Genomic DNA, 11,362 nt, shown 5'->3' with positions numbered 1-11,362 from the left:
GCATAGTTTTCTCTTTTTTAATATTTTAATTTGTTTGTATTTAGAATTTTATAACACTGTTAACACTGATAATAAGAGATTCCCGCTTTCCCGTATTTCAGCTACTTGGCACCAGGTTCCTCATAAAAGAATCTGTTTAATTGTACAAGAAATAGTTAAAAACACAGACACAGTTTCTTCACAGGTGAATGAGATGACTTTTCAATATTTGAAAATTTTAAACACTATGTATTTGACAGCAGCTGTGATTAAGGTTTTTTAGGGTTTAAAATCACCAGCAAAGTTTTCATTTTTCGACAAAAAACACAGAAAAACATTAAAACAGCTTGAAGCAGCCGTTTAGTTTTAGTTACATTTGGGTGTATTTCTTGGTTTCAGTTGTGATATGCCTCCCATTAAACACTTGCTAAAGTATTTTCTATATGCCTGCACTATTCCATTCCCTTTGAATCCATACATAGAAAATGTTAAAATTCAGAGCGTGGAAAGAAATTGCTCCTGAAACACCAATCTTAACACTGATAAACACAAGACGTGACAGTTTGTTTTGTCCATGTGACGGCTGGATCAGAGACTTGGTCTGCTGAACTTCAGCAAACCTTTATCTTTCAAAAGGCCTACATTTTATCCACATAATGGATATTCCAGACATAAAAAAAACAACAATCAAACACGAAGTAAAATTACAGCAACAGGACTAAAATAATAATAAAAATCAAAAATGGGATTGTTCACAGTAAATGGACAAAATTACTAAACATGCAGTTCAGTTTTCCAAAACACCTAGAAAAATAGATTTATAGTGAGAAATTTTTTTCCTGCTTTTAATATTTATAGAAATTGTTAAAATTGCTTTTTTTTTTTTTTTTTATTATTGTGTTTTGAAAGACAATCGTGAATGTTTTTCACATCCCTCGAAACCTTTATCTAAGTCAGTTTGATCCCCAAAGACAAATTTGACTGGGAGTTCAAGACATTTTGGTGCGGACCATTGAAATACACCCAATGCACAGAAAACACCTCCAGGAAGTCTGGGAAAACGTTTCACAGGCCAGGCTGTGGTAGTTTTTAACCTCAGGGTATATTTAAAGTCCTTCCTCAGATTTTTCCTCATCAAACTTTATATTAAATTATGTAAATTATATTATTCCTACACAATTTAAATAGTATAAATATTTCTTATTATGTTCTTTTGGGTGCATGAGCAGGAAACCTGTCCCAGAATTCCTTAGAGGCAAATACATGGCTCCATAAACCTTTGAGCTAGTTAAATATTCTTTTCATCTCTGAGAGAAAAGACAACAAGATAAAGAGGTTTGAATAAGACTACACAACAGCAAAAAGCAACAGTCGAGTGAAAGAGAGAAGGGTTAGAAAATAAAAATGCAATTTTACAAAGACAAAAAGGAAGCAGCAAAAAGTAAATGGTGGACTCTGCCAATTTTTACTCCTGTGTTTTTTTTTTCTTTTCTTTTTTGCAAAGGCCACCAAACACGAAATTCCACAACCTCCACTGGTTTCACTAAGACTGCAGATAGAGGGAAACGGAGGAGAAGGAGGAGGAAGCAGAGAGGCAGAGTTTAGATTAGAATTCATCCAGCTGACAGTTTTTTCACCTCTGACGCCACTTCCTCTCCTTCGCCACACTAGAGATAGAGCACAGAGAAGACAAAGGACAAAAACAGCTACAGTAGCTCAGTATATACTGCATATAGTCAACACACACACAGAGAAGTTGCCATGAAAGACGTTTTGACAGCCAGTGACACTAAACACATCGGTAACACGGTTTTACGGCTTAATCACACGGGGTAATAAGATGACGGGATGGTAAAGACAGGGCTGTCAACTTTCAAAAGATTGACATTGTGATAGCTTATTACAGTTTGATTTATTACTTAGTATGTTTTTTTTCTGTTTTTACCAAAAAATTACAAATGAGCAAGGATCACAGTGCTTTTAAAACACCAAATGTGTGAACTTAGCATTTCTTTCTATTTTTTTTTTCTTTTTTTTTGGCAAAGGAGGCTGGGGGAAGAAGGACGCAACCAAAGCAAAAACAAAGCTTTTTTTTTTAAAGAAAAGGGATTTTCTCTTTTTTTATTCATCTAAATAAAGGAAATCCCACTTTACTCCTGTTGTACATTGATTGTTTGACAGATTGATTGAAAATGCATGTCTTTATTACAATCTCCTTGTTGATATGTAGTTTTTAATCACAGGTTCTGGCGATGGGATGGAAGAGAGTGGATTGTTGAGGAAAATGTTGTGGAGGTGATTCTGGTTCAGGAAGAAAACGAGAAGAGCAAAAAACAAACAAACGGAACAGGAAAACAAAATCCTGTCAAGGTTGTCAACATTCATTTTTTTTTTAAGTTAGCAATGTTAAGTATTTAGCCTCAAACTAACTGAGAGTTAAAAGTGACTCACTTATCAAATATACATTCATCTAAAATTTTGGCGATTTTGGAAGGTTTGACAGATTGATTGAAAATGCATGTCTTTACAATCTCCTTGTTGATATGTAGTTTTAATCGAATGGTCTCGCAAACATGGACATTCAAAAAAAATTGGTTAGGTTTAAGAGCAAAAAACAAACAAACGAGCATCAGGAAAACAAAATCCTGTCAAGGTTGTCAACATATTAGCAATGTTAAGTATTTAGCCTCAAACTAATATGACGAGAGTTAAGTCCCATGCTCAATATATACAGAAATAAAAAGAACAGAAGAGAACCTAAACATCTAGTGATCAGCTTCACATTGTCGTGTGTATTCTGACATTCCTGAAGATTAGTAATTAAATGAACATTAATCAAACTGGAGGAAGGACAGGAGGGCCGAATTTACAGTACCCACATCAGCCAGCTGAAACTGGGTAACTGGACGTTTGTTAGCACCACAAATCTGTAGAATTACCAGAAAAAATGTGGACAGAAAGTTAAGGGTCAGATAAGCAGAGTGAAGGTACGAAAGCTCAACAGACTGAGATGGGAGTAGATGAAGTGGAGGTTATGTTTGGTGTGAGACCTGTAGGTAAACTCCTCAGATAAATGAGGAAACTTGTAGTAACATTCGATAGTTCACAGGTCTTTACCCGGCTGAAATTGCTTTTTTTTTTTGTTGTTTTTCTGTATAATGTTTGATTCCAAAGTTACATCTGAGCTAGAATATTTCATAAAAAGGAAGAAATAGAAGAGGAAAAAGCATCGATTACTGTCCCCTCAACCAAGAAACATTCGCAAAAACCTTTTGTGAAAAGATTATCTCTGAGACAGCTGACCTCTCCTCTCAGGTTAAAAACTCTTTTTCTTTAGCCTTGATCACATCAAGATACATAAGGAGAGGCACAGCATTTTCAGTGTGTCACAAATACCTGCACCAACCTCCTGAAAGTATGCACAATCAACATCTTCATAAAGATGCAACCAAAACAAGTGATATCATAAAATGATTCCCTTCAGGCTCCAGTGGAATCCTTAGGCAACATGAATTCTCTGTAGGCAAAAAGGAATTCTTTACAGTAAAGAATCGTTGCTTTTTTTTTTTTGTTCATCTGTGGTAAGAAAAAAAAGTTGTTGATTACAATAAATGGAAGCAAAGAGATCGGTGATAGAGAAAATCAATAGAAAAGGGTTGTGTGTGTGTGTGTGTGTGAGGGCCACCCATGTCTTCCACAAGCTCAATTGCTCAAAGTGCTAGAGTACGTTTGACAGTTCCTGTCTTTTGTTCCATCTTGGAAACACAGTGCTGCTCCACGCTGATAAATTCTTTCTTACTATTTTTTACTACTGAGTAGTCTTTGAGTTAGAAACAGTTGTTGATTCTTTAAACACAGTAATGCGGTCTTGGATGTATTTCATTAATCCTCCTTTCTTTCTAGAGTTGTCTGCGTAGTGTGGATCCCGTTGCTGTACACAGGGAACGGTAGTGTTGAGAAAAGTCCTTCCGCTGTGGTGAAAACGTTGGCTGTCGCTGACATCTGGCCTCCCAAGCTGCCATTGCCAACTGTGGGTGCTGGGGATCCGACAAAAGGGCCTGCAGCTGCTGCAGCGGACATGTTTAGCCTGTGGACATGATGATAGAGCATCTCCATAGGCGTCTTAGGGTCCAGACCAAACCCTGAGCTCTCCACAAAGTTCATGGCAGCATTGGGAAGGAGGTTCCCTTGTGCCATGGCCAAAGTGACGTCTGCTGGCGCGTACCTTATGGTGCCGGTGGTGTAGACACGAGGCGTCGTGGTGCTGGTAGAAGACAGAGTTCCCGTGACGCGGTGAACCAGTGGAAGGACCACATTACCAGCCTGCAAGCGCTGAAGTGCTTCAAGATCCCCAGAATACAGCAGTGAAGAAGAGCTTGAATTTGAAGAGGAGGATGAGGAAGAGTTTGAGGATGTTGTAGGAGTACCTTGTTGCTTGTCCCGGGGGGACGCAGAGAGCGGAGGAGACAGGGGGTCAGTGGAGGAAGTGTTGGAAGGAGGAGCTAAACTCGTAGCAGTGGAAGAAGAGGACGAGGCGGAGTTTCCGTTGTATGGAGGCTTTCTCACCCCACCTGCTGCCCCTTCGGGTCCAGGAGGGGTGAGGACCGAGTCAGGGATGGCTACCTGTAGAGAGCCACCCTGTGGGGAAGGGAATGTCTCCTGACTCCCTGCAGCAGGAGGCTTAGAGGTCATACTATATGGAGACTCATTTCTGGAAATCTCTCTGTTGGGTGGGTAGTTCCAGATGCTGCTGTCATTGTCAAAGTTTATAGGCTCTGCCATCTCTGTCTTGATTTTAAGAACAGAGGATGTGGTTCCTGTGCTGTTTGGGGAGTCGGACGAAGTTAGAAGCGGTGTGGAAGTGATGGAGGCGGCCCCTGAGGGATTGGCCTGTGGTGTAGAGTCGCCTATTGCTGCTGGGCTAGGGGGAGTTGTGGAAAGACGAAGCCTCCTGCTTCGTGTTCCATCCCATTTTTGCACTTTTCTCCTTTTCCGCCTTTTCTGGAGCTTACTGCCAGCACTGGCATCGTCACAGTTTTGTACTCCATCATCAACCTCATCAATGTCCTCTTCTTCCTCTTCTTCGTCATCCTCTGATGAAGACATTTGTGAGTTGTGGAGTTCTTCCTCTCCTTCTCCATAGTGCTCTACTTTAATATGGAGCCCTCCCAAACTACCCAGTCCACTGATGGTGTTGAGTCCCTCCAGCGCTCCCAGACCAGCTAATCTCCCCAACCTGCCTTCCAGTCCTCCCCCCTCTCCTTGGACCACCTCCTGCTCCTGTTCCTGCTCCCCGTCTGAGGGCTCCAGGCTGTCATCACTGTCCTGACTTTCAGGGTTACTTGAACTGTCTCCGTCGTCATGGTTCTTCATTTCCTCGGATGAGCAATGTGATTGGCCTGGTTGCTGCTGACGTTTGCTGTCTGCTTCTGGATCCTCTCTGTGTTCTGCTTGGTGGCCTGGCTTTCCCTCAGACTTGGTATTTTCATTGTCTGTTAAAAAAAATAGGATGGTTGAAATAGAAATATTAGACACGTTACCTACATAAGAAGATGAATACATGACATCCAGCTGTAAGCAGAGTTTCCCCTACCATTATCCAGCGGAGCTTCCAGCCTGGTTAACGAGACCTCCTGCCCCCCCAAGAAGATCACAACATATAGTAATTGTAGATGTAGGTAGTGACGTCACTGATTTCATCAGCCTTTCTACGTAACACCAGGTCACATCGTCCGACTGCTTGACGCACGTGAGGGTGTACATCAAGCTAAACCTCTTGCTCAGCTTGCATGAGCTCATCACAAATTTTCAAATGCGTCAAAGTTGACAAGAACTGGACAAAATCACATGTTTTTATTGCTCACATGCGTTCAGTCAGGTGTGCTTCCATGAGTCTCAGTTAATGAGAACTGTTTTTTACAATTTTGCTGGCTTATAAAGCTATTTTTATTCATGTTTAATTAAAATGATTAAATTAAGTTAATTAAATACAATAGATAAATACATTTGACAGAGATGTGTGTATAATTTCTATATTTAATTGACCAGAAGAGAATTTTTGTTTCCGCCAAAGCAACTCCATTCTATTTGTCTTTTATTGTGCTTCTAAATTACAAACTGTCCTAAACTGTTATTAATGCACACAACACTTGGTAGTAAAGAACAACTTCTTTTTTTATCTTCATGTGTTTGACATCATTGGAAAGGTTTGAATCCACACTTTCAGAACCTGAACTTGGAAGAGTTGTTCATGGTTTAGTCCTGGCCAGTCAGATCTAAACCCTTTTCATTAGGATGTACAAAGCAAAAAACAATTATTAGAAGACTAATATTTTCATTTCAGATCATATATATTACAATGTCATGTTATTGTGGGGGCATATTTGAAGTTACGTGGTCAGTGAGTGTTTATTAAATAGGTGAAGTGGTCCTCAGCCTGAAACGTTTTAGAAACACTGGATTGGATAAAACCATTTGAACTAATTCGGGTCATTACCTGAGTTTAAAGCACTGTTTGATAACTAGGATGAATTGTAAGGTGTGTGTTTGATTGGCATGTGTGTGTTTGTGTTTTGCCGTGAATGTTCTGTAAACTCAGTCTTGGCCAGGATTCTCTTGTAAAAGAGATTTTTAATCGCAATGGGATTTTGCTGTTGACATAAAGGTCAATAATAATAATAATAATAATAATAATAATAATAATAATAATAATAATAATAATAATAATAATAATAATAATAATAATAATAACTGAATTGACCTTTTTTGTAAAGTGTCTTGAGATGATTTGTTCTGAAATGAATTGAATTTATTTTCTGTATTTGCTATGTTCACCATCTGTTTTTGTTTAGTCATGTTAGCTCCATCCAGCCAATTACACACAAACAATACACATATTATACCAGCACAAACAAAGGACTGGCCAGTTGGCTCTGTTTGGAGCGCCTAATGAATCAGTTTGGATGAAAGCAAAACACATTAAGTGGAAAAACATCTCTGTATAATTCATTTACCATTTCCTTAATCAATGTACTTATTTATTGAACATCCAGAGATTTTGTTTGCTTTAGTGACAACTCGTCTGGAATACAACACGACTGACATACTGCCTATAAGCTCAGGTGTGGACTAAAGACAGCTGCCTTAACAGAGAGGTGGTGGAGTCACAGAGATGCACAGTGGTGGTAAATCTTTAGATCTACTGTTTCAGTCTGACTTCCAAGGTATTGCAACATTTTTGTAAGCATTTGCAAACACAGGAGATAAAAAGCTAAACGCATGACGGAAACTAAAAGAGAGGATTTCAAACTAAAGCAGGGGGATGTTCTTTGTGTGGCTTCAATTAGTCTTTGGTGTCGTTTTTTTCTGTAACAGCTGTAAACAAAACAGACGCATCTTCTCATGTTAGTTGCCATCTAACTGCAGAAAGGTCAAAGGGCATCTGTTTCATTTTTGAACATGTTGAATCAGAGCACCTTGGGCCTGTTGGACATTTGCTGAAACTGGCTCCCTCCTGCTGCAGCTGGCATCAGTTTACAACCAGCAGCCTGCCAGAATCTCTATCCTCTAGCAAAAATACCAGCTGGCCCTGAGTTCCACTGTGCCAACACAGGCTTTAGGATTTGATAGTATTATGCTCGAAGTGGAGGGGCTGTCTTGGTTTAAATTCACTTACAATGTGTAAGCTCTAAGTCACTTAGTGCTGGCTGCAACAAAGATATGATGCAACAATAATGTTTAAGTTGTGAACAACAGCTCACAGGAAGGTAGTGGTGTTAGCAGATTGACTGTTTCTGCTCAAGTAATTTGAATTATCTTAAAGATGCTTCAATTACTATTGATTCTAAGGCTTTTATAAAAAATGTTTTATTATCGCCTTTGCTGGTCTGTGTAGATTTCCAACTCAACAAAGATAGTGTTAGCTAGAACTCTGACTAATTATTATGGGCTTTATGTCAGGAGCAGAGGTTCCTGGTAGGGTCTCCTATGACAAACTGGGTCCAATAGGACGGGTCAGTCTCAGAGCAACTGAAAGGTTCTGAAGTAACTGACCACACAAAGAGCTCTCTCACTGTCACCTGTGTTTATTTACTGAACAACTGTTCAAATGACCTGGAAGTAGAACCATTTTGGGATTATGGGGTGCTCCTGGGAAACTTAATGCTGAAAAGACAAAGTGGTGTTATGTGGAATAGAGACAGAAATGCACAGGAAAATGATTTATTTATTTATTTTTTTATACTTTCAATCATCTAAATTGTTGCAGGTTTGAATCTCGGGATGAGGTGGGTTTTAGCCGTATCGAAACCCACGATACGTGCAATCACGTATGTTTTTTTTACAGAACTGCAGTCAGTTTTGTTTTAAACTTTTCCACCGTGTCAGTGCGGTTCAGTGTGCGATTTTAAGATCCGCCGTATTCAGCAGAGCATTTCCACCAACAGTTGGATTCTCACTAGGCAAGCGAGGTCAAACCGAGGAGTCTAAAGTAGTACTATGCCAGGGTAAACACTGGTATGTCTTGTGGTTGAAGCAAACAGTGACAATCAATGGCTCATGTTTTGTGTAGTTCCATTCTGACCGTACCAGAGCGTTCCTTTGGACACAGGAGTGGTGTGGTAAGAGTCAGTTCTATTAAAACAAAACCAAACCAACTTCTGTCGTTACCACTCAGTGGAGACAGCTGTACGTGGAACCAATCCACCATGGGTTAAAGGCTGATGATTTATTTTGTAATAATGACTTCACCAACCCAAACAGAAGCCCTGGCAAAGGTTTCTGTTCAATAATTTTTAGCTCCTCCAGGAGATATCTATCATGTCCTGAGGCAGGCTGCGGACATGGAATCTGAAAGCATCATGTTGAGGACGCCCACTGAAGATGTGGACATATATTACAGTTTTGGTTCGCAGAGGAAAAATAATTTTATATGAGTTAATTGTTACACAGATTAAAGTACAACTAGAACCAAGAGGCACAAAAAGGCAAAAGCAAAATAAAGAACAATGTACTGGTGTGTATGTGATTTATATATTCAGCTAGTAACTAATAACTAATAATAATAACTAATAACTATTACTCACATCAACAGAATTGAATAAAATGTGTCTACAAGGCCCACTGGCTCCACAGATCAGTGTGTCCTTCTGTCTGTAAGCTCTCTTAGGGAATAAACATTTATCACTGGTATTTATTTCTAATTCTTTGCCCATTTTCTAAGTCATATTTGGAATATTACAAGTGTGTTTTTTTCTCAAAAATACATTCTGCTCTACACTGTCTAGAAATGTTTTGAAGTATTTTGAGAAGTTGTTGAATTTGCAGAGCTTTGTGTATTTTGTTGGAGCATATTTTATCATGTTGTCATTTTGCGGCAGCAGGCTGGTCTGCCAGTGAGCCCAGTCCCTGCAGCTGCTGGCACACACCACCGCTCTGCCTGGAACAGACCGCACACTGGCACCAACTGATAAAATATCTGGGCCTTCTCTTATGCATAGTTGGATTTTCAAGTTTGTCTTGTTTTCTTCACGACTTTCTATACATGAAAACTACATCTCTGTTATGGTCCAACTTTAAAACATTGAAAAAAACCAAAACAAACAACCCAAACATTTTATTAAACATTTCAATAATATTTTACTTTGTAGTCCTTTTCTTTCTTTCCTTTGTCTTTCAGCTATAACTCTAGATTTATTATATGAAACTGTTCCTCCAACCTGCTATCACTAACATACCTGAGTTCTCTTTGGACTCAGACTCAGAGTCGGAGGTTTCGGAGGACTCAGACGCTTTCTCCGGAAGATTTGGCAACTGGGCAATGTCAATTGGTGTGTCTTTATACTCAGGATTACTGTGAACAAAAACAGGAAAACTGTTAATGATGATGCAGAATTCAAAATGAAAGGGGTATTGCTGCAGTTATTGTCCATTATTTCCAAAAGTGAGTCTTGTCTGACCTGAGGACGTAGTTGACCCAAATGATGTTCTTCTCACTGGAATTCTTGGCGTTAATAGCAATGGTGGCACTGGACTGGATCCAGATGTAACCACCGTTCTTCTGGATCCACCGATAATACTTTGTCACACACTGACCTTTATTCATCACTAGAGAGAGACAGAAAGACACAGGAAAATGACTAATCTGTTTTTTTTATGTTAACTCAAAATTGCTAAATTGTTGCAGGTTTGAAACTTGGGATGAGGTGGTTTTTAGCCGCATTGAAATTGGTTTATTTTACAGAACTGCAATCAGTTTTGGTTTAAACTTTTTCTTTAATTATTGTGATACAATCATAACTGTATCTAAGTTTATTATCAGGTATAAAAACACACAACGACACATTCCTAGAGTGATGGTTATGTTGTAGATATTTTATTCTCCCTCACCAGAGGCCTGCTGTGCCTGGCTAAGCAGATAAAAAGTTACCCTCTCAGAGTAAGTTGTCTCTCCACAGCTACCGCACATACATGAATTGATGAACAGCGCTAAGACCCTCCTCCTTGCTCTGATTAGTTGATTCTGACTGAGCTGCATATTTCTGCAGATGACAGTACGACCACAAGGAGGAAGCAGAGGAGCTTTTTTTCAGATTATCTGTCACATATTAAACTGTGACAACATAGCAACAGTTTTAATAAATATGTAACAAAGTTTATATATATAGTATATATATATATATATATAAACTTTGTATATATATATATATATATATATATATATATATATATATATATATATATATATATATATATATATATATATATATATATATATATATATATATATATATATACTATAGTATATATATAAACGCTAGACACTGCAGCTTTAAGCTAAATAAGTTCTTACATAAGACAGATCTAAAGAAGAAAAACTTTGAGGTCAGGAACACCAGATGGAGAGTTGCAATGACAAGAAGATGATGTCCTGAACATATGATTCAGTAAGAACTAGCACTTTCTGCTAGCCTGTCTATGCTGAGTCCTCTTACACGCCTATTAGTGGCACCTACTGCACTCCCACAACCCCAGACAAGAACAAAGAAAAACAGAGACAAAGGTGATTATATTCAGTCATGATGCATTAACCTCTGTGCTGCTGGTTTTTAGCATCTTCTCAGAAACAAAAACACCTTATTATACAGCTAAGATTTGAACTTTTTAGTGTTATTAAACCTTCAGTTAAGGTAAGTTGATCTGGATCACATCATGGTCAGTTCTTTAACTTTTCAAACACACAGCAAGAGCTTTTCACTGAATAAGTGAATAAAAGTAATACTCCTGCTCTCCACCAGACATCGCTGTGCCACTGCAGCAACCACATGTCTCCTTTCAAAGGTGGCCCCCAACCCCCAGCCCCCAACCCACACCCAACACCCAAACC

The 11,362-nt window shown here is 38.8% G+C and overlaps 1 protein-coding gene across 3 annotated transcripts in view; it reads right to left on the bottom strand.

The window, feature by feature from the left end:
- Window positions 1-2,712: 2,712 nt before the first annotated feature.
- Window positions 2,713-11,362, bottom strand: part of LOC122846013 (neuronal PAS domain-containing protein 3) — a 270,382-nt gene continuing 261,732 nt past the window's right edge. For all 3 annotated transcript variants that reach the window (XM_044142661.1, XM_044142662.1, XM_044142663.1), the window contains 3 exons: window positions 9,936-10,083; window positions 9,714-9,829; window positions 2,713-5,471 (listed from right to left, as the gene is read on the bottom strand). In XM_044142661.1, the coding sequence (XP_043998596.1) occupies window positions 3,862-5,471; window positions 9,714-9,829; window positions 9,936-10,083 (1,874 nt within the window). In that variant the 3' untranslated portion in view covers window positions 2,713-3,861. The remainder of the gene's footprint in view (window positions 5,472-9,713; window positions 9,830-9,935; window positions 10,084-11,362) is intronic.

The sequence above is a fragment of the Gambusia affinis genome, linkage group LG16 (genome assembly GCF_019740435.1).
Source record: "Gambusia affinis linkage group LG16, SWU_Gaff_1.0, whole genome shotgun sequence".
NCBI classification, from domain to species: domain Eukaryota; kingdom Metazoa; phylum Chordata; class Actinopteri; order Cyprinodontiformes; family Poeciliidae; genus Gambusia; species Gambusia affinis.
Note: the sequence above shows the minus strand (reverse complement) of the source record. Positions and strands in the feature narration are given on the sequence as shown.